The sequence below is a fragment of the Artibeus jamaicensis genome, unplaced genomic scaffold, assembly GCF_021234435.1.
Source record: "Artibeus jamaicensis isolate MK-2021 breed Jamaican fruit bat unplaced genomic scaffold, CSHL_Jam_final contig_311, whole genome shotgun sequence".
In the NCBI taxonomy this organism is placed as follows: domain Eukaryota; kingdom Metazoa; phylum Chordata; class Mammalia; order Chiroptera; family Phyllostomidae; genus Artibeus; species Artibeus jamaicensis.
The window spans coordinates 7,578,307-7,603,114 of record NW_026521717.1 but is presented as its reverse complement, the minus strand read 5'-3'; the positions used below and the strand labels follow the sequence as shown (position 1 = coordinate 7,603,114).

General features: G+C 37.8%; 1 protein-coding gene across 1 annotated transcript in view; it reads left to right on the top strand.

Annotated features, from left to right (window-relative positions):
* BLVRA (biliverdin reductase A) overlaps window positions 1-24,808 on the top strand; it is a 166,636-nt gene that overhangs the window by 127,449 nt on the left and 14,379 nt on the right. The window contains exon 6 of the mRNA XM_053662944.1: window positions 16,028-16,135. Coding sequence (XP_053518919.1) covers window positions 16,028-16,135 — 108 coding nt within the window. The remainder of the gene's footprint in view (window positions 1-16,027; window positions 16,136-24,808) is intronic.

The following is a 24,808-nucleotide window of genomic DNA, read 5'->3' as shown; positions in this document are numbered from 1 at the left end:
GAAGCCCCAGGGACAGTGTGCACCGGAACCTGTGGGACCAGTGACTGCCTGTCCCAGTAACATAGGCCAAATGCTCATGACCACAGCACTGGGAGGGAGTGCATCTGACCTTGCAGGACCAGAGGCTGGCCATCCCACTACACTCGCAGTCCTGGGGTGGAGCGTGCCTTACCCCTCTGCCCAGAGGCACCTTGGACCCAACCCCTGCGCCCTGGGGGAAGCATCAGAGGAGGCGCACACCTGCATTTGCAACAGCAGGCAGGGCAGCACCCCTGCTTTGCAGGGCAGACTGGCTCTATAAGAGGAAGGTGAAGTCCCCTCAGAGAACTGTAAGGCTCAAGGAGTCAGCATTCCCCAGAAGGACTTAATTCAGTATTGGGGGAGCCAGAACTAGCCTGAAGGGACACTGAGAGTCCCTAGCATCTAGGACAGCAAAGAGCGAGAAGGGGTGTGTGAATTTCCCCTAATTGGTGAACCTCAAGGCCAGCGCAGCTGGTGGACTGAAGGCATAGGCTGGGTGCAGAAAGGCACTGGGGGCCTGGTAACAAACTGAGGAACTGGGATCAAGGCTGGGCAAGTGCCTTGAAGGGAGAAAATCTAAGCTAATTCACTCTCAGCCTACTGCTGCAACCAGAAAGAGCAGCAGAACTGGCTTGGCTGATTTGAAACCGGAAGGAGGCCTTTTTTTTTTTTTAAGTAATTTTTTAAAACTCCTTTCTTTATTTCCTTTTTTCTTTTTTCCTTTCTTTCCCTTTTCATCTATTCTTCCTCCTTCTATTTTTATTTTTATTTTTAATTTTTAAATCCCACAAATGAGACAATAAAACCTGGAGCTGTGAAAACACCAGAGGTGAACCCAAAGAGGGGGCATCCCAATAGGTGAGACAGTGAGACAAATTTCACTTTGCTACTACAGAGAACCTAGAAGTTAATACATATTTATATTATTATTTTTCATTATTTTTACATTTAATTTTTAGTATTTTTCTATTTCTCTTTCTGTTTAGTCTTCTTCACTTGGCTTGTTAAATTGCATTGTTTGACTGGTTTCCCTTGTTCTTTCATCCTGTATTTTTAATTTACCATCTTTCGCTTCACTTGTGTTCCATTAGTACACCAGTAGGCCCTATACTTCCCATTCTTATTATCCAGATCACATAGATTCTGTCATATGATTGTTGCTGCATTATTACTGTAAATAATTGCTGTTCCATACAGTTGTTATACTACACAGCATTCCTCCCAGGTCTTCACCCACTTTACTGTTTCCTGAACTTTATTACTGTTGTGGTTAATTCTATTCTCTCACACACTATACCTATTTTCTATTTTTTGCTCTCACTTACCTCATAATCTGACTTCCCACAAGTTCACTGCTTTACATACCCAGCTCATAATCCTTCTTCCCCACCATAAGAGTCTTGTCTTCTTTCTACCCTTTTTTAAAAAAATGGCTACTTGGGTGAAATATCATGGTTACCACTATACATATCCGAAGGATCTCCTATGTCTTCTCTATGGGTTGGTACTTTAAATACCATAGAATACACTCCCACTGTCTTATACCAGTTTGCCTGCCCCCTCAAAATGATCACAAAACAGAATAGATAGGAGCTGTAAACATCAGGATATTTGCTGGAAGAGTAAACCCACAACAAATGAACCACCAGCAGATAACAACAGAAGAAGGAGGGAGTAGAAGCCACACTAACTCAACACAGGACCTATCTGGAAATACAACTAAATGGTGGAGAAATTACTTAGAACAAACAACTGCAGAAGAGCAAGAGAGAATCCTCAAAACTTTGTACACATGGAAGAACCACCTTCAACACAGTGTACCCACACCCGCACAACGAAATACAAGAGGAGGTGGACAGAATGACCCTCAGTTAATAGACTGGAGGGAATGTCCCACAGAAGAAAGACCTAACGACATTCAAAACCCATGCCATATTCAGAGCCAACATAAACAACAGCCCAAAACCAATGAGCTTAGGAGATCAAGGAGACTATACCACTGAATCTCACAGGTCTTCCACCACAATAGTTCACACCCTAAACTCAGGGAGTCAAAACAGATCACTTTAAGAAGCAGAGGTTAACAAGAAGAGTCTCACAAACAATGGGAAGACACAGAAACAATCCCCAAATGGAAGGAAAAGAGGAAGCCTCAAAAAGAATGCTAAATGAAATAGAGGCAACTCAACTATCAGATATTGAGTTCAAAGCAATGGTTATCAGGAAGTTCAGTGAGCTCAGAGAGAATTACAGAAAACTTCATGGAAACTACAGTGAACTAACTGCAAACTATATCAACATGAAAAAGGAAATATAAACTATCAGCAAGGGCCAACAGGAAATGAAAAATACAATTTCTGAACTGAAGAATACATCAGAAGACTCCAAAGCAGGTTCGATGAAGTCCAGGATTGGATCAGCAAGCTGGAGGATAAGGTAGAAAAAACATCCAGAATGAGCAAGAAAAGGAAAAGAGTCTCAGAAAGAATGAAGAGGGGTTGGGGAAATCCAAGATAACATGAAACTTAATAATACTTATATAAGAGAGATAGCAAAAGGACAAGAAGAAGAGGAAGGGATAGAAAACCTGTTTGAAAAAGTAATGATGGAAAACTTCCCTAATTTGTTGAGAGAAAACATCACACAAATCCAGAAAACACAGAGATTCCTAATCAAGAGGAACCCAAACAGGCCAACTTCAAGACACATAATAATTAAAATGACAAAATTCTAAGAGGATAGAATCTTAAAGACAGGAAGGGGAAAAGAGGAAGTAATATACAAGGGAGTCCCAACAAGACCAGCAGCTAACTTCTCAATGGAAATGCTCCAAGCCATAAGGGAATGGCAACAAGTATTCCAAGTAATGAGAACCAGAGGACTGCAGCCAAGGTCACTTTATCCAGCAAGGCTCTCAATTAAAATGGAAAGCCAAATAAGGAGCTTTACAAACAAAAGAAGCCTCAAAGAAACTACCTCCTAAAAACCATCTCTGGAAGAGATGCTAAAGGGTTTGCTTTAAGAACAAGAAGAATAACAGTGAGAGAGAGAAAGCGTGAGAGAAGCACAGTTACAAACAAATGGCAATGAATAAGTACCTATCAAGAATAATCTTAAATATAAGCCCTGGCAGGTGTAGCTCAGTGGATTGAGCTCGGGCCTGCGGACCACACGATCGCAGTTTGATTCCCAGTCAGAGCACATGCCTGGGTTGCAGGTCAGTTCCCAGCAGGGGACGCATGAGAGGCAACCATACATTGATATTTCTCTCCCTCTCTCCTTCCCTTCCCCTCTAAAGATAAATAAATAAAATCTTAAAAAAAAAAAAAACCTGGCTGGCATAGCTCAGTGGATTGAGCACGGGCCTGCGAACCACACGATCGCAGTTCAATTTCCAGTCAGGGCACGTGCCTGGATTGCAGGCCAGTTCCCAGCAGGGGACTCACGAGAGGCAACCATATATTGATATTTTTCTCCTTCTCTCCTTCCCTTCCTCTCTAAAAAATAAATAAATAAATAAAATATTTTTAAAAAAGAATAACCTTAAATATAAATGGGTTAAATGCCCCAAGATATACAATAGCTGAATGAAGAAGAAAACATGACCCACAGATATGCTGCCTACAAATGACCCACCTCAGAACAAAAGACCCATGCATACTAAAAGTGAAGGACTGAAAACAAATATTCCAAGCAAATGGACAAGGAAGAAAAGCCAGGGTAACCAAACTCATATTGGGCAAAATAGACTTTAAAAAGACAACCATAAAAAGATCCCACAGGTCACTTCATAATACTCAAGGGAAGAATCCATCAAAAAGACATAAACATTGCAAATATATATGCACCCAACATAGGAGCACCCAAATGCATAAAGGAAATTTTGGAGGACTTCAAGGAAGATATAAACAGCAACACATTTATACTAGAGGATTTTAACACCCCACTGTCAAAAATGGATAGATCTTCCAAAGAAAATATCAACAAAGATATTGTGGTTTTGAACAATTCCCTAGATGAAATGGACTTAATTGATATATAGAGAGCCTTCATGCCAAAGAAGCAAAATATTCATTCTTTTCAAATGCACATGGAACATTTTCAAAGGTAGACATAAAATGAGCCTCAACAAATTTAAGAAAATTGAAATCATATCAAGCATTTTCTCCAACCACAAGGGACTGAAACTAGAAACCGACCTCAAGGAAAATACCCCCAAACACTCAAAGTCATGGAGATTGAATACCATGCTATTAAACAACGAATGGGTCAAGAATAAAATTAGGGAAGAAATCAAAACCTTTCTGGAAACAAATGAAAATGAACTCACAACAACCCCAAACTTATGGGACACAGGGAAGGCAGTCCTGAGAGGGAAGTTTATAGCAATACAGGCCTACCTAAAAAAGATAGAAACATTTTAAATAAACAACCTACCTCTTTGCCTACAAGAACTGGAGAAACAACAAAGACAGCCCAGAGCAAAAAGAAGGAAGGAAATAACCGAGGTCGTTCTTTGCAAAGATAAACAAAATCGACAAGCATTTAAGCAGGATCATCAAGAAAAAAAAAAGGCCCAAATAAACGCAATCAGAAATGAAAGAGGAGAGATTACAACTGATACTGCAGAAATACAAAGGATTATAAAAATTATTATAAAGAGCTCTGTTCCAAGAAATTTGAAAACCTAGGTGGGGTAGACAAATTTCTAGAATAATATGATCTTGCTACACTCAGTGAAGAAGAAACAGAAAGCCTAAATAGAGCAATCATAGATGATTAAATTGAAGCAGCAATTAAAAAGGTTTTGATGGATAGAGTGCAGGCCTGCCAATTAAAGGATCGCGGTTCGATTCCCAGTCAGGGCACATGCCTGGGTTGCAGACTGCTTCCCTGCAGGCCAGTTTCCACCAGGGGATGCACGAAAGGCGACCATACATTGATGTTTCTCTCCCTCTCTCCTTCCCCTCTATAAGTAAATAAATAAATAAAATCTTAAAAAAAAAAAAAAAGCTTTTGACACACAAAGCCCTAGACCAGATGGTTAAACAGGAGAGTACTACAAAGTTTTTATGGAAGAGCTAACCCTTATCCTTCACAGACTACTCCATATAATCCAAGAAGATGGAAGACTTCCAAACTCTATTTTTAGGAAGCCCATCATCCTAATTCCAAAACCAGATAAAGACACAACAAAGAAAGAAAACTTCAGTCAGGCTAATATCACTGATGAACATAGAGGCTAAAATCCTCAACAAAATATTGGCAAACTGCATCCATCAAAACATTAGAAGGATTATACAGCATGATTAAATGGGGTTCACCACAGGGATGGTAAAATATTTCCAAATTAATAAATGTAATACAGCACATAAACAAAATGAAAAAAATATTACATGACCATATCAATAGATGTGGGGAAAAAAGCACTTGATGAGGTACAGCACACATTTATGATAAAAAATACTCAGCAAAGTTGGAATAGATGTATCTTTCCTCAACATAATAAAAGCCATATATGAGAGACCTATAGCTAACATCATACTCAATGGGCAAAATCTTAGAGTTTTTCCACTAAGATCAGGAACAAGACAATGATGCTTGCTTTCACCACTGCTATTCAAGGTAGTAGTGGAAGTCCACAGCAATCAGATAATAAAAAGAAATAAAAGGCATCCAAATTGAAATGGAGGAAGTAAAACTGTCATTGTTTGCATATAACATGTAGGAAATGTAGACTCGACCAAAAAACTACTGGACCTAATAAATGAATCTGGCAAAACAGCGGGATACAAAGTAAATACTCAGAAATCAAAGGTGGTTTTGTACACTGACAGCGAAATATGAGAAACAGAAATCCGGAAAAAATCACATTTGTTATAGCAAAAAGAAAAATAAAATACCTAGGAATAAACCTAACCAAGGAGGTAAAAGACTTGCATGCAGAAAACTACACAACACTGAGGAAAGAAATTAAGGAATACACAAATGCAAGCACATACCATGCTCATGGATTGAAAGAATTAACATCATCTAAATGGCCATATTACCCAAAGTGATTTATAGATTCATTGCAATTCCTGTTAAAGTACCAATGACATATTCCACAGATGTGGGATACATATTTCAGAAATTTATACAGAACCATAAGTGACCTCAAATAGCCGCAGCAATTTTGAGAAAGAAGAAAGCAGGAAGGATCACAATACCTTATATCAAACTGTATTACCAGGCCAGTGTAATCAAAACAGCCCAGTACTGGCATAAAAACAGACACATAGACCAATGGAACAAAACAGAGAGCCCAGAAATAAGCCCAAGTCTGTACAGTCAATATTTGACTAAGAGGGAAGGAGCATGAAATCAAGTACATATAACCTCGTGAACAAATGGTGTTGGGAGATCGGGACAGGTAGATGCAAAAAAAATGAAACTGGATCACCAGCTTACACAATACACAAAAATAAATTCAAGGTGGATAAAACACTTAAGTATAAATCATGACAACATAAAATTCCTACAGGAATACTTTGGCAGGAATATCTGACACATTCCATGCAGCAACATCTTCACTATTATGTCCCCTAAAGCAAGGGACATAAAAGAATTTATAAATGGGGCCTCATCAAATTAAAAAGCTTCTGCAGAGCTGAAGAAAACAGCATTAAAATGAAAAGAACCAACTATATGGGAAAACATTTGCCAATGGTTCCTCGAACAAGGATTTGATAAAATATATAAGGAATTCGAGGACTTCCGCCAAGATGTAGGCAGAGGTAGAAGCACTGTACCTCCTCACACAACCAAGTTTAAAAATAACAAAGTTTTAGCAACAAAAACGCAGCCAAAACCACAGAAAATTGAACTATACAGAAGTCTGACAACAACAAACCCTTCAGCCAAACCGGTAAGAGGGACAGAGCCAGCAGCAGAGCAGTCAGGCAGGAAAGAGCCACTGGACTGACCCTGGCGCACAACCCAGGCACACAGGCAGCCGTGGGCAGATCCCTGGTGTGGAGTAGCAGCAGGCAGACCCACTGAGGGTGCAATGCATTGGATCCACTGAGGGCTGACCGAAGTCACATATTCGGGCACAGATAAACCAGTGAAGGAGCGAGCAGTGAGACAGACCATGCAGGCTCCAGTGGCGGGAAGCGGCAGAGGGGACGCCATTGTCCCTCTCTGACCCTGCCCCCACATACAGCGTCACAAACCAGTGACCTGGGTGGCCTCTTTCTGACCTGCCCCCACATACAGTGTCACAAACCAGCGACCTGGGTGGCCCCGCCCTGGGGAACGTCTAAGGCTCCGCTCCTCATATGCAACAGGCATGAACAGATCAAAACATGGCTCAAGAACAACTCATAGCCCCATAGCCGATAAATCTAAGCGATGAAGAAATAGCCAAACTTTCAGATGCACAGTTCAAAACACCAGTGATCAGGATTCTACTTAATTGTAGAAAAGGTAAAATGTTCTACCCTTGCAATAGTATGCTTGGATTTGGGGAACATTATGCTAAGTGAAGTAGCCAATCAGACAAAAACAAATACCGTATGATTTCACTCATATGTGGCATCTAATGAACAAACTGAACTCACGAGGAAAAAGGAGAACAGAATCATAGATGAAGGGCAGGATGACAGATATGGGCTGGGGGTGTTAGGGTTTGGAAGGATTGAGCAAAGAGGAAAAAGGACTCATAAAAACAACAGTGTGGTGACTGCTGGGAAAGGGAGTATATAGGGACTAAATGGTAATGAAAAAATACTATAACAATTAAATTTTAAAAGAAGCATATAATTCCAGTCAACTGTGGGATATAAAACTGAAAGCCACAAGTGATCAAAATGAAACAAAGAAAATACTTAGACAAAGACAACAGTATGATCATTACTAGAGGGAAGGTGGGTTGGAGTAGTAGATGGTAATGTGGGTGAAATATGTGGTGGTGGAAAGAGTTGACTTAGGTTGTTGGGCACACAATGCAATATACTGATGATGTATTATAGAATTGTCCACTTGAAACTCATGTTATCTTATTAGCCAATATCACCCCAATAAATTAAGGTAAATGTTAAAAAAAGTTATGTTAATGTCTGCCAGTAATTTGGCAAACCTGTTTGAGTACCATATTTACTTAATATAAAGTCATAGATATAATATGCTTTTGGAAAGTTTTATATTTTATAACCAGAGTTGAGGGTGCTAATGTGTTAGTCATGACAAACCTCAGCTAATGGCAGATTCATTGTTCCTTGACCAGAGTAACTTTAAAATTTATATCCAAAGGAAAAAAATAGACATGTACTGACAAAAGATTGTCTTAATTTACATCATATTAATTTTAAAATGTACTAAACAGATTAATTAAAAACCTAAAACTGTAAAGATCTCAAAGGTAAAGAGTTTCTGGACATTGGCATGGCAATTATTTTTTGGATGTCACAGCAAAAGCATAAGAAACAAAAGCAAAAATAGATAGGTAGGATTTTACAGTACAAAAAAAATCTGCAAGCAAAAGGAGTGAGTCAACACAGTGAAAAGGCAACATACAGAATAGGAGAACATATTTGTAAATTACATGTGTGGTAGTAAGGGGTTAATATCCAGAATATATTAAGAACTCTTACATGATTACAAAATGTGCAGAGGACCTCTATAGACATATCTCCAAACAAGATGTATAAATGGTCTGCAAGCATGTGGAAAAATGCTCAGTATCAGTAATAAGAGAAATGCAAGTCAGAACCTCAGTGTATCTTCGGCCCTCTATTAGAGTGGTCATTATTTAAGTTTTAAAAAAGTAGAAAAATAACAAGTGTTGGTGAAGAATTGGACAAATTGGAACCTTTTGCAGTATTGGTAAAAATAAAAAATAGTGCAGCCCCCATGGGAAAAAATATAGAGGTTTCTGAAAAAAATTGCAAATAGTATTATCATATGATCCTACAATCCCACTTCAGGGTATATTGGTACTTAATACTAAGAAAATGGTTAATGGTTAGTATGGTTTATTCAGGTGGTGGAATACTGCAGGCTCTAAAAATCATGAAGATTGTTATTGTCATAAGAAAAGGCATAAGGCTAAATTCAAAATGCAGATTATAAAACTATATGATGGCATTTAAATATAAATACAGATGTATGGACAATTTACTTCATACTGGTTATTTCTTAGTAGTGGCAGTTTGGGTGATTTTACTTGCTTGTATTTTTCTGTATTTTGAAGTTTTCTTTATGTAATTAACATAATTTGTTTTAGTACTATGGAATAAAATAAATCATTAAATAAGTGTAACAATTTGCATTCACAGTATAATCCCTCAAAACAAAAACAGTCAAATTTTATTTTTTAAAGATTTTATTTATTTTTAGAGAGAGGGAATGGAGGGAGAAAAAGAGGGATGGAAACATAGATGTGTGGTTGCCTCTCATGCATCCCCAACTGGGGACTTGGCTCACAACCTAGGCATGTAACCTGACTGGGAATCCAACCAGTGACCCATTGGTTCACAGGCTGGCACTCAGTCCACTGAGCCACACCAACAAGAGAAGAAGCAAATTTTTAAAAGCTAAACATAATTTGAAAAAATTTTTCTAAAAAAGTTTAAATATTTGATGTAAAAAAGGAAGAAAAATCTTAAGATGTTTAAGAAAGAGAAAATATATTTATGTTATATTCTGTTGTCAGGGCACGGAATTATTTTGTGGCACCAACTTATTTGGTAGAGGATTAAATTATAAAGATGAGGATCTCATTTCAAATAAGAGAGAATTTTCAAGAACCACAACTGCTCAGACGTATTTATCCATAATAGCATTGAAAACATTCCCAGCGTTGACTCATTCAGTTGACTCATTCAGTTGACTTAGTGCTTTTCCTCTAAGATTCAGGTCAAGACAAGATGCCCACTTTCAACACTATATGCTTTTTAACATAATAGTAGAAGCCAAAGCTAGAATAATTAAGCAAGCAAAAGAAATAAAAGGCATCCATATAAGAATGGAATAATAAAATTGATTATGTTTGTAGATGAGAAGATCTTATACATGTAATGCCTTAAAGACTTCATCAAAAACTGTTATATTCAGTAAAGTTGTAGAATACTAAAGCAACACAGAAAAATCAGTTGTATTTTGATACACTAACAATCATATCTGAAAGAGAAATTAAGACAGAAAACTACTTGAACAACAAAATATATTTAAAAAAATAAATCCCATTTACAGTATAATTCAAAATAAGAAACAAAAAACCAATTTAGGAATAAATTTAATGAAAGAGGTAAAAGACCTGTACACTGGAAACTCTTTAAGACATTGATGAAATGATGAAATCAATCAAGAAGACACAAATACTGGAAATGTATCCCATGTTCTTGGGTTGGAAGAATTCATATTTTTAAAATGACCATAGTGTCCAAAGCAATCTACAGATTTAGTGCAACCCCTGTCAAAATCGCAATGGCATTTTTCACAGAAATAGAAAAAGAAACTTCTGAAATTTATATAAAACCACAAATGTCCTGAAATAGCAAAAAAAATATAGAGAATAGAAAAACAAAGTGTAAGCATCACAGTTCCTGATTCCAACATATACAGAGCTATAGTTATCAGAACAGTATGGATGTTGACATAAAAACAGGCAAACAGCAGTGGAACAAAATAGAGAGCCCAGCCATAAACTCCTTTATTTTTGCCATAGGACAACAAGTACACCCAATAGAGAGTCTCTTTAGTCAGTGCTATTGGGAAAACTATATTCACATGAAGAGAAATAAACCTGGACCTGTACTCTTACTACCAATTACAAAAAATTATCTTTATATGTATCAAAGACAAATGAAGCCATAAAAAAGACTTTCCTGAAACAAACTTTTAGAAGAAAACAGGGAAAAATCCCTGAGTCCTTGACAGTGGTTTTGGCAATGATTTACTGGATAATATCCAAGGTGCACAGGTAATGAAAGCTAAAGTAAACAAATAGGTTTACATTAACCAAAAGAGCTGCACAGCAGAGGAAACAAAAAGTTGAATTGGCAACCTACAGAATAAGAAAACTATATGTATAAATATACATGTAGCATATATATAAGGGATCATATAGATATATAATGGAATATATACATGTATGTATATATGGACATATAAGGAGTTAATGTCTAAAATATAAGGAAGTAATAAAACAAATAGCAAAAAAGATAATCACAGTAGAAAATAGGCAGAAGAAGAATACACATTTCCAAAGAAGATATACAGATAGCAACACATACATTAAAAGCTGCTCAGCATCAATTATCATCACATAAATACAATCAAAAATGAAAGTGAAATTTCACCACACATTTGTATGGCTGTCATCAAGAAGGTAAGATAATAAGAGTTGGCAAGCATGTGAAGAAAACGCAACCCTGGGGTACTGTTAGTGGAAATGTAAATTGATGCACCCACTATATGGAAGAATATGGTGGGTTTTCAAAATATTAAAAACAGAACTACCCTATGATCCAGCAGTCCCACACCTGAGTATATATCCAATGGAATTGACATCAGTATATTGAAGAGATATATGCACCTTGTGTTCATTATAGTATTGTTCACACAATAACTGAGAAATGGAAACAATCCAAATATACTTCCATGGATGAAAGGATAAAAAATAATGGGACATATGTATGAGATCTTTTCAAAGTACCAAGTCATGTCATATGAAAAATAGAGACATTTATTGAATAAGATACAAGAAACTTTGTACATAAGATAAAGACACCTCAGTCCCCTTCAAAGTAGTCACCTTGGAACCTCATACCATCAGCAGCCCTGTCATATTTTCCTGAATCTCATTAATGTCCAAAAATCTCTTCCCTTTCAAATGTGATTTTAGTTTTGGTAAGTTAAAAGTTGCAGGGCACCAAATCTGGGTTGTAGGGAGTCTGAGTCACCTGGGTGATTTGGTGTTTCGCCAGAAAATGCCACACAAGACATGATGCCTGAGCAGGCACATTGTAGTGATTAAGCTGCCAATCACCAGTTGCCCATAGCTGTGGTCTTCTGAATCATCTGAATAGTTCTCACAGAGGAATGTTCAGACTTAAACAAAATTTGATGAAGATTTGTTGCTCTACTTGCTCAGTCATTTTGAATGTGATGGACACACAGTACATGTGCTCACTCAATGGCACCTGCCACCCCCACTGTCTAGTACAATGAAGTCATCATTGTACATACTTGCACATTCCTGTTCACTCTCCTTGGCTGCCAGATTATACTGATGCCACACAAACTGTTCTTGTTATATTAACAATGGCTGGATTTTTCCAGATGGACTTCATATATACAGGGTGGGACAAAAGCACGTTTATAGTAGTTCATATGGAAAATGATACAATGATTAGTAAATAATAGAATAAACTCTTTCATGTTCTCAGAACCCAACCCTGTACAAATAAATGTTATTCAGCCACAAGAAAGATAGAAATTCTTTCATTTGCTACAACATAGATGAACTTAGAATATGTTATGCTAAGTGAATAAAGCCGGAGAAAGACAAATTCTATAGTTTCACTTGCATGTAGACATATTTTATAGTTTTACTTGCATGTAGACTCTAAAAAGATAATAAAATCCCCAAGATTTTGTAGAAACAAATCAAAACAGTAGTTGCTTGGGGCTGGAAGGGAAAATAGGGTAGTATAAGAAAAAGGGTACAAATTACCCATTATAAGTTCTGAAGATGTAATGTCAAATGGTAATTATATTTAATAATATGGTATAATTGCAAGTTACTGGGAATAGATATTAAGCTTTCTTATTACACACACACATAAAATGTTGACTGAGATAATGGATGTGTTAAGTATCTTGATTTTCATAGTCATTTCACAATGTACATATATGTATATCAAATCAATAAGTTATATACTTTAAATGTTTACAATTACATTTTTCAGTTATTCCTCAACTTAAAAAAGACAAAAAAACTAGGGAAATACACAGATGCACACTACAGTCTAATCATTGGGCCTCATTTAAAATTTCCCAGTTTTCCTAATGTTATTTATAGCAAAATGATTTAGTTTAGAATCACATATAGTCTTCAGTTGTCATGTCACTTTTATAATGTTCCTAACTTTTGGTTTGCCTGGTGTTTCTTCATGATTATATTTGGCATATTCATCTTTTATAAAAATATTGTGGAAGTGGTCTTGTGTTCTTTGTATTGCATCCTATCAGGTGCTATTTTAATTTGTTCATTAATAATGACACTGTTTGATTAAGGTGGTGTTTGGCAGGCTGCTCCAATGAAAGCTTATTTCTCCCTTTATAATTAATTATTATTTTGTGGGGAGTTTGAAACTTGGTAAATATTATTTATTATACTTTCTGATTATATATTTATATTAGTATGGATTCATGGCTTCCTTTTATAGTCAGTTTTCATTATTTTGATACTCAATTTTTCATATTTGGTCAATGGGGACTTCTTCATGCTACCTCTTGTTTTGTTATGTTTCTGTTATTCTTTGAGCAATTCTTTGCTTTCTTACATAAAATGGTTTATGTTCAGTGTATGCTATTTCTGCCTCAGCCCTACAATTAGACTTTCTTCACAGAGCCATAGTTCATTTAGTGGTGAATGGCATTTTAATTAATATTTTAAAATTTTGAGATATAATCGACTTGTAACATGTTAGCTTCAGATATACATAATAATTATTTGATATTTATATATATTAAAGTGATCACCATAATAAGTCTAGTTAACATACATTATTACATATAATTACAACTTTTCTCCTATGAAACTTTTTTTTAATTTAATTATTTTTCAGATACTTTTTTTTGTCTATTTCTCCCATCCCAGACCCCCCTGCCCCGTCTCCCCACCTTCCTCCCATTTCCCCCACCCAGTCCTCATCCCTGTGTCTTTCATACTTGTTCCTCAAAATCCCTCCCCATTTTTCCCCTTAAATTCCCTTCCCTCTCCCCTCTGGTCACTGCCCACTTGTTCTCTATTTCAGTGCCTTTTTTTTTTTATTCTGTTTGCTTGTTTGTTTTATTGTTTAGCTTCCTGTCAAAGGTGAGATCATAAACTTTTAAGATTTACTCTTAACAACTTTCAGATATACAGGTAGATAATGATTATGGTCACCATGCTGTACATTACATTCTCAAATGTATTTATTTTATAACTGGAAGTTTGTACTTTGGTCACCTTTACCTATATTGCTCATCTGTTACCTCCCTCCTCTGGCATCCACCAATCCCTTCTCTGTAATGTCATATAGATGACATTATTCTATGTCTATTCATATAGACATAGACATATAGACATAGACATATATATGAGATCACATTTTCTTTATCCATTCATCCATCAGTGGACACTTAGATTCTTTCCATGTCTTGGCTATTGTAAATAATGCTGCAGTGAATGTAGGGTTGCATATATTTTTTTGAAGTTAGTGTTTTTCCTTCAGATAAATACCCAGAAGTGGAATTACTTGATCATGTAATATTGGTTTTCTGAAGAACTTCCATACTGCTTTTTTCAGTGGCCGCATAAATGTACATTTGCACCAACATTGAAGTAAATGGTATTTTGATGCCAGGATTTGTATGCAAGCCCTGGCCACATAGCTCAGTTGGTTAGAGCATTGTCCCTATATGCCAAGGTTGTGGATCGATACCCAGGTGGGGCACATACAAGAATCAACCAATGACAACATTTAAAGAAAAGGAATCAACCCATGGACACATAAATAAATAGATCACTGGGTTAGTGTTTCTCTTTCTCTCCTAGAACAATAAATTTTACAAAAGATTGTAAGCTAGGTGTGCTCAATGCTTTTGCTTTTTAAGTTTTTTGCTTCTAAGTCCTTTCAGTGAAGTGATCTGGGAATATATGTATATGAATATATGTACATGTGTGTGTATTTGTGTATATATGTGTATATGTGGTTGCCATATTTTTCACAAGAGAATTGAGTGAATGAAAGAAAAACAAAGATGTAGTTGAAAGATATAAAGTTTCCTTAGTGACCATGGATATGGATATAGAAATACAGAAATAGAAATATAGAAATGATGCTAGAGGGAATATAACATACCCTGAAACATAGTTTAACTACCCAGGTACCCAATGTCCCTTCATAAATATGCACATATGGACAGTCATCCACAGAAGAGAAATTACACTTATTATAAGAAGCTTTGTTTGCCATTACTTATGGATTAGGGAGTGGGTGGGAGGGATCTTACTCTCCCACATGTTGATTTCTCTGGAGTCTCAGAAGACATTCCTGCCCACTTAGTGAGATGCAAATCAAGCCTACCACATTCTGCAGTATTTTCTGTGAGTCTGGGTTAAGCAAAAGTTGATGTTCCAGGAGTATCTTCCAATGACCCAGAATTCTGTTTGTGTCAGTGAAAGTGTAAACCATAAACACATTTTTCAGTTCTAAAATAGCTTGGGTATTTTATGAAATGTCTAGCTTAGAAATAAAAAGGCCATTAGAGAAAAAAATTTTAAACAGGTTTCCTTTAGAATTCAAAATGTTTGTTATGATTATAAAGGTTTTATCTTCCCTCCAACCTGAATAATTTAGAAAGTCATCTGGTTCTTCCAGTTCATTCAAATAAAGTCTAATTTTAGCTCATCTCCTTTAATCTCAACAATCTCTTTTCTTCTTTTTGTGTCTTAGATTTTTATGCTGCCCTATTCTCTTCTGTCTGGAACAGTCAACTGTTTCTCAGATATTTGCCTAGTCTCATACTGTCTTTGAGGCAGGTGGATATTATCTCACTTTCTTAGATTTTTATTCCTGTTGTAATTTTAGAATTGGCACTACCTACAGCTGGGGTATGTAAGACTGTAGTAGTCAACATAGTGGTTTCAAGAGCTATATGTACTATGCAGGAGGAAAACAGATTTACGCTCTGGGATGCACAGCTATACACAATTGCTCATGACTGAATTTTTATTCCATTCTTGTGTTGACAGGGAAAGTCTTGCATGAGGAACATATTGAACTCTTGATGGAAGAGTTTGCATTCCTGAAAAAAGAAGTTGCTGGGAAAGACCTGCTCAAAGGGTCTCTTCTCTTTACAGGTCAGTTTTCGGTGTGATCACAGGTCATGTGTAACTTGTGAGGCCAGAATGCCAGCCAGGTTGTTTCCCAGCTCTCTGGGATATGAGCTTTAATTTATTTTTACTAAAGACTGTGATTGAGGGCCAGTTTAATTTGTTATGCATCTACAAACAATAAAAATATCAATTTTTCTTTCTTTTTTCAAATGAGATTTAATTGCTCAGTGGGACTTGAGTAAAAAGTGTAATAGAAATCTTAAGCATCATTATGCCACTGTTCCAATATGCTAAGTAGAATTTTCCCTCTTGAAATGTTAACAAGCTGGAGATTATTTTTCAACAGTAAGTCCAGCTTCTCTTTCTAAGAAGGATAGAGGGGAAGGTTCTTGGAGAGTAGAACATACCTCTCCTTGTGGAGCAAATATATGTGCTAGTCTTCTTTTTCCTCCCACAAATTGCAAGGACATTGACTATGGCCAAAATATTTGATCTTCCATATCTTTGGCTATTTAGTTTATATTGGTAATTCTTTGAGCACTTCCGTTAGTAATAGGAAATGAGCATCCTGGAGCCTCCTACTCTTGAAGTCACCCGTGGATGACTCCTTATCTGGCTACCTTCCTGAGGATTTCATTAAAGAAATGAAACCCTGACAAGGCCTGGCATCATTTTTTTTCTATTTCTGTATTACATATCTATGTGAAATCAGATTTTATCTGTATACATTAGCTATGATATTATTACATAAATGATTGATAGAGTACTATATATAGGAATCCAGACCTTTTCTTGTTAGACACTAAAGAGATTTGCAACAGTGTAAAACAATGTGACCTTAGTGGATTTGTTTCTGTTTAGAAAAATATGTATACTTTCATAAAAAAATACTTTTTGTATTATATGAGGGGGGAACCCCCCCAAATCAGAATTATCTTATTGAGAGTGGGCCTCTTGTAGTATAGGCTTCCCATGCTAGGTGAGTGTTCTAGGAACCCATCTATATCAGTGTACCAGATGGCATTGTCGTGAGAGACTGCATTCAGCTTCAGTGAATTTTTTTTGAAGACTCTTTCAGTGTGTATGCGCATTTCATGAAGGGTGATTAGTAGCATACCTGCCCACACTGCACTGAGTGTTTAGCAGTTTTTGAACAAAACTGGTATAACTCCCATGCCCCACCCTCCCTATTCACCATATCTTGCCCCAAGTGACATTTTTTTGTTTCCCTGGATGAAAAAAGTCCTCAAAGGGAAACATTTTGCCTATGTGGGAGAGGTGAAACAAAAAACAACAGAAGCACTAAAGACATTAAAATCAGTGAGTTCAAAAATGATTTGAGCAGTGGAGAAAGATGTCTCAATAGATGAATTGCATCAGTTGGAGAACACTTTGAAGGTGGCTGAAGTTTAAACATGTCAGCTATTATTAGAAATAATATTGCAGTGAACATAGGGCTCCTTATTTTCTTTTTAGTTGGTTTTTCAGGATTTTTAGGATGTATTCCCAGAAGTGGGATTGCCGGGTCAAAAGGCAATTTCATTTAAATTTTTGAGGAAACTCCATACTGATTTCCATAGTGGCTGTACCAGTCTGCATTCCCATTGACAGTGTGCTACAGTTCTCTTTTCTCCACATCCTTGCCAGCACTTGTTGTTTGTTGATTTACTAATGAGAGTAATTTTTTTCTTTTTTAAGTATATTTTATTGATTATACTGTTACAGTTGTCCACTTTTTTTCTCTCCTTTATCCCCCTCCATCCTCCACTACCCTCCTTCTAACATTCCCCTCTCTTTAGTTCATGTCCATTGGTTGTACATAAAAGTTCTTTGGATTCTCCATTTCCAATAATATTCTAAACCACCCCTGTCTATTTTGTGCCTACCAATCATGCTTCTTATTCCCTATACCTTTTTTCCCCATTCTTCCCTCTCTCTCCCCACTGATAACCCTACATGTGATCTCCATTTCTGTTATTCTGTTCCTGTTCTAGTTGTTTGCTTAGTGTTTGTTTTTGTTTTTCTTAGGTTCAGTTGTTGATAGCCATTTTTATTTTTATTATTTTTTTAAGATTTTATTTATTTATCTTTAGAGGGGAAGGGAAGGAGAGAGGGAGAGAAACATCAATGTATGGTTGCTTTTCATGCATCCCCTGGTGGGAATTGGCCTGCAGGGAACTGGTCTGCAACCCAGGCATGTGCCCTGACTGGGAATCGAACCGCGATTGTCTGCTTCGCAGGCCTGTGCTCAATCCACTGAGCTACACCAGCCAGGGCTTGATAGCCATTTAAAAAAAAAATATGTCTATTGATGGCCTGGCATTGTTAAATTGAAAACCTTCCATTTCTTCATGAGTTTTCATGAGAATATAGTGGACCCTCATTTCAAAATCTGTCTTTATCATTTAAAATAAGGTAGTGAGAGCCCTGTCTGGTGTAGCTCAGTGGACTGAGTGCAGGCCTGCAAACCAGAAGATTGCGGTTCGATTCCCAGTCAGGGCACATGCCTGGGTTGCAGGCCAGTTCCCAGCAGGGGACGCATGAGAGGCAACCATACATTGATATTTCTCTCCCTCTCTTCTTCCCTTCCCTTCTAAAGATAAATAAATAAAAATTTAATAAAATAAAATAAAATAAGGTAGTTAGAATTGTGGTAACAAATAATAATAATATCTATTAATCTCTGCAAGGAACTGTGCTAAATATGTGGCATGCATTATTTCATTTAATGCATGTTAATAAATACTTCATAAAACCTAGCATATGCATGAACATGAAATAATATATGATACCTCCAACTTTTGTTTTTCTTTCTAAAGATTAATTACATGGCTATTCAGGGTATTTTTTGGTTTCATATAAATAGTAGGATTATTTGTGGAAAATGTAGTATTTTGATAGGGATCTCATTGAATTTGTAAGTTACTTTGGGCAGTGTGGACATTTCAACGATTTTAATTCTATCTATTCATGAGCATGGTGTATGCATGCATGCATTTATTTCTGTCTTCAATTTCCTCAGTGTTTTATAGTTTCCTTTGGTTAAATTTATTGGTAGGTATATTATTTTTTGGATTCAATTAGTTATGTTATTCTTTAGATGTAATGTTGTTTTTGAATATAAATTGGATTGTTCTGATAGTTTGTTATTGGTAAATAAATTATAATCAATTTATAAATATTAATTTTATATCCTGTAAATTTATAAATTCCTTTATCAGTTCTAATAGTTTTTTTTACTTTTATGTACTCTTTATTTACATAAGTATACATCTCAAAGTTGCTTGAATTTTTGAAAGTTCTGTGATCATTTCATGCACAGTAAAATTTGTGTAGTACAAATTAAACACAGTTTTATTTATTGATTGATTATTTTTATAATTGTTTTATTATTCAAGTATAGTTGTCTCCATTTGCCCCCCACCATGCCTTCCTACCCCACGCATCTCCGCCTCCCTCCCTCGAGCCTCCCCCTTTTGGCTTTGTCCATATGTCCCTTGTACATGCCTTGATGGTCCTTACCATATTTTTCACCATTATCTCTTTGCCCCCTCCCCTCTGGTTACTCTGATTTTGTTCTTTATTTCGATGTCTCTGGTTATATTTTGCTTGCTTGTTTGTTCTGTTGATTAAGTTCTGCTTAAAGGCAAGATCATATGGTTCACCACCTGGCTTATTTCACTTAGCATAATGCTCTCTGGATCCATCTAATAGTTTTTTTTCTGTGTTTAGTATTTATATAGTATTATGCCATCTACAAATAATGAGAGTGTTACATCTTCCCTTCCAGTTGCATACCTTTATTTATTTTTCTTACCTGATCACTATGACTAGGACTTGCAGTACTATGGTGAATAAAAGTTGTGAAAGTAGTTATTCTTGTCTTGTTTCAACTCTTGAGAAAAACGCTTTCACTGTTGAGTCTGATGGTAGCTGTGGACTTGCCATATGAGATCTTTATTATGCTGAGGTATTTTCTGTCTATTCCCCCTTTGCTGAAAGTGTTTATGATAAATGGACACTGGATTTTTTCAAATTCTTTTTTGCAACTGTTGGTATTATTATATGATTGTTATCTTTTGTTTTTATGTGGCATATTATTTTAATTGATTTGCAGATAGCGAACCATTCTTGCATCCCAGGAATATATCCCACTAGATCATGGTTTATGATCTTAATATACAGCAGAATTAGGGTTACTAATATTTCATTGAGTATTTCTGCACATGCTGATTCCTGTGGAGGTGAGTTTGTGTATGTTCTAGAACCTGGTGGGTCTCTCCAATGAACTCTCCTGTGAGGCTGGGAGTTTCTCCCACTACCACAACCCCCACAGGTTTTTTCAGTCAGAGGTTTTGCAGTTTTATTTCCCCATGCCAGATCCCTGGGTTGTGCAGTCTGTCTAGCTGCCCAGTTTTCCTTCTGGTTTATCTGCAGGCAAATGTGGGACCTCCTGCTCTGCCATCTGCCACCTCGCCCAGTCTGCTAGCCACTTCCTTGCCCACCCTGGTTCTCCAGCCACTGCCTTGTCATGAGTCCTCTCTACCCCAGCTGCCCTGTTCCACCCCTCCTACCAGTCTAAATGAATGTTTTTCCTTTAACTCCTTCATTGTCAGACTTCCATACAGGTCGATTTTCTGTCCATTTCTGGTTATTTTTTGTTTTCACATTTGTTGTCGTTTTGGTTGTAAGAGGATGCAAAGTCTATCTACCTATACCTCCATCTTGGCCAGAAGACCCCAATTTGTACTTCTTAATCCCCTCACTCCTTCATCCATTCTCCAACACCCCCCTCTCATCTGACAACCATCTGATAACTAACTTCTTCTGTATTGCTGCTTTTAAGACTCTCTTTCTTTAACCTCTGGCATTTTAATTATGATGTGTCTTGGAGTGGCCCTCCTTGCATCCATCTTGTTTGGGGCTCTCTGTATTTCCTGGACTTGCATGTCTATTTTCTTCACCAAATTAGAAAAGTTTCTTTCACTGTTTTTTTCAGATAGATTTCCAATTTCTTACTCTTTTTCTTCTCCTTTTGGCACCTCTATGATGCAAATGTTGGGCCTCCTGAAGTTGTCCCAGAGGCTGCTTATACTATACTTGTGGTTTTGGATTGTTTTTCATCTTGTTGTTCTGATTGGTTGTTTTGGTCCCTTATGTTCCAAATCATTGATTTGATTCTCCGCCTCATCCACTTTACTGTTATTTCCCTGTAAATTGCTCTTTATTTAGATTAGTGAATTCTTCATTTATTTTTGTAAACTTTTTTATTGATTATGCCATTACATTTGTTCTATTTCCCCTCTTCCATTTCCCTCCACCCTGCACACCCCTCCCCCACCAGTCTCCCCCCTTTAGTTCATGAACACGTGTCTCAAGTTCTTTAGATTCTATATTTCCCATACTATTCTTGCCCTCCCCCTATCTATTTTCTATCTATTGTCTATGCTACTTATTTTCTGTACCTTCTCCCCCATTCTCCTTCTCCCACTCCCCTGTTGCTAACCCTCCATGTGATCTTCATTTTTCTAGCTGTCCTTTTAATTTGCTTTTGTTTTAGGTGTGGTTGTTAATAACTGTGAGTTTGCTGTCCTTTCACTGTTCATCTTTTTTATCTTCTTTGTCTTAGGTAAGTCTCTTTAACATTTCATATAGTAAGGGCTTGGTGATGATGAACTCCTTGAATTTGATCTTATCTGAGAAGCACTTTATCTGTCCTTCCATTCTAAATAAAAGTTTTGCTGGATAGAGCAATCTCGGTTGTAGGTCTTTGGATTTCATGACTTGGAATACTTCTTTCCAGCCCCTTCTTGCCTGTAAGGTCTCTTTTGAGAAATACGCTGACAGTCTGATGAGAACTCCTTTGTAGGTGACTGTCCCCTTATCTCTTGCTGCTTCTAGGATTCTCTTCTTCATTTGAATCTTGGCTAATGTAATTATGATGTGCCTTGGTGTGTTCCTTCTTGGGTCCGAGTTCTTTGGGACTCTCTGAGCTTCCTGGATTTCCTGGAAGTCTATTTCCTTTGCCAGATTGGGGAAATTCTTCTTTATTATTTGTTCAAATAAGTGTTCCACTTGTTGCTGTTCCTCTTCCCCTTCTGGTACCCCTATAATTCGGATGTTGGAATGTTTAAAGATGTCCTGGAGGTTCCTAAGCCTCTCCTCATTTTTTTGAATTCTTGTTTCTTCATCCTTTTCTGTTTGGTCAATTTTTTCCTCTCTCTGTTCCACTCCATTGATTTGAGTCCCAGTTTCCTTTCCATTACTATTGGTTTCCTGTGCATTTCCATTCGTTTCAATTAGTTTAGCCTTCATATGTTCCTCTAATTTGTGACTATAATCAACCAGTTCTGTGAGCATCCTGATCACCAGTGTTTTGAAGTGTGCATCTGAAAGTTTGGTATTTCTTCATTACTTAGATTTATTGGCTCTGGGGCTCTGAGTTGTTCTTGAGCCATGTTTTGTTCTGTTTGTGCCTGTTAGGTACGAGGAGAGGTGCCTTGGTGTTTACCGGGGTGGGGCCATCCAGGTCACAGGTTTATGACGCTGTATGTGGGGGCAGGGTCAGAGAGGAAGCAATGGCGGTCCTCTCCACTCGCCCAGTCCACCTCACTGCTTGCTCCCGCCTGCTTATCCGAGTGCAAATGTGCAAGTCTGCTCCCCTGCGCCAGTCACTGGGGCCTGCGAGATCTGTCTCAACGCTCGCCTCTTCACTGGTTTATATGTGTGCAAATGCATGACTGACTGCAGACAGCCAGCAGCGCCTCTTCCCTGGGTTCCACCTGTAGCTAGCCCGCACCTGGGATCTGCACCCCCGGCTGCCTGTGCACCGCCCAGATCTTTTTTGCCCAACTGGCTCTGCTGCTGGTTTCGCCCCTCTCACCAGTTTAGCTGACTGGTCCGTTGTTTCCGGACTCCGTATTCGATTTCCTGTGTGGTTTGATTGTGTTTATTGTTAAAACTTTGTTGATTTTAGATTTGGTTGTTCCCACCTGTGCCTCCATCTTGGCAGAAGTCCTGAATTCTTCATTTCTGACTGGATCGTTTTTATGCTGCTGAGGTCCTCACTAAGTTCCTTGAGCATACTTATGACCAGTGTTTTGAACTCTGCATCTGACAGATCGCTTAACTTCATTTTGTTTGGCTCTTTTTCTGGAGTTTTGATCTGTTCTTTCATTTGGGCCACATTTCTTTGTCTCCTTGTTTTGACAGCCACCCCTATGTTTGTTTGTGTATTAGGTAGAGGTGCTTTGACTCTGTCTTGGTAGTGTGGTGTAATGTAGTAGGTGTCCTATAGGGTCCAGTGGCAGAGTCTTCCTTATGACCAAGCTGGGTACTTGAGGTATGACCTTTGTATGGGCTGAGTACACCCTCCTCTTGTAGTTCAGACTAGGTGGTTGTTGGCAGATGAACAGGAAGAATTTACTCAGGCCAGTCCGTTGCAAGGATTGGTTGGGACCACAGGTCACCAACATCTATCCTCCATGGAGGATTAGCTTTGCAGCAGCAGGGAAGTAGTGCTTCAACATGGTCTGTAGCTGTCTACTGGGTGCGCTGGCCCTGTTGGTACAGACCAAGTCAGTTCCCACCTGTGTTTTGCCAGGGGCACTCTGCCTGAGCTATAAAGCAATTTGACATGGCTGCTACTTCTGCTGGACTTAGGGATTCCCAGGCAAACCAAGCTGTGAATCTAATCTGGCTGCTGCTGGTGCCAGTCTTGTGGCTCACTAAAGCCACCTATCACTTGTTTGATAGGATTTAGGAGGTTTTGAGGCACAAGTCAAGACCAGCCATCCATATGGAAAAGCAGTTTAGACAGGCATATAATTTGGGTGTGGCAGTCTCTGAGGAACTCCAAGATGGATCATACAGTGTTAGCCAGGTTGGTGGAATCTCAGATATGGCACCAGCCAACTGACTTTGTGTGGGGAGGGTTTAGCAAAGGGGCAATAGCCTCTGCTTGCCCTGATGCCAAGGAGAAACATTTCAGTTTCTCCTTATATACCACTAGGACCTTTCAAGTTGCTACCCTGGTGCTTGAGCTCAAGGGTGTGAGTCTGAGTAGGTGACTCCATGTGTGGGTTCTTGAAGAGAAACTGCTTGGGCTTCAGAAGTTTCTTCCATGGACATGGTCCCCTCTGGTTTTTGTAGCCAGAAGTTGTGGGACGTCTTTTCCTAGCACTGGAATCCTGGGCTGGGGGGCCTGCTGTGGGTCTGGGACTCCTCATTCCCGAGATATCCCTCCTGAATTTTTATCTACCACACATGGGTATGGGACCAGCCCATTCTGCATCTGCACCCCTCCTACTAGTCTGGATGTGGTTCCTTTAATTCTCTACTTGTCAGACTTTCATTTAACTTGATTCCTGACAGTTCTGAGTGATAGTTGTTCTATATTTTAGTTGTAATTTTGACGTGGTTGTATGAAGAGGTGAGCCATGTCTGCCTATGCTGCCTTCATGACCAGAAGTCTCTCTGGTCATGAAGAGAGACTTCTTTACTCAGTTTGGGAAGATTTGTATGAATTCAGTCTGGGTTAAATTTGTATGAATTTAACCATTTCTGCCACAATGTCTAATTTGTTGTCATATAATTTTTCATAAAATTTTCTTACAATCTGTTGTAATTCTGTGGTGTCAGTTGTCACTTGACTTTTTTCATATCTAATTTTGTTTATTTGGGTTTTCTCTAATTTTT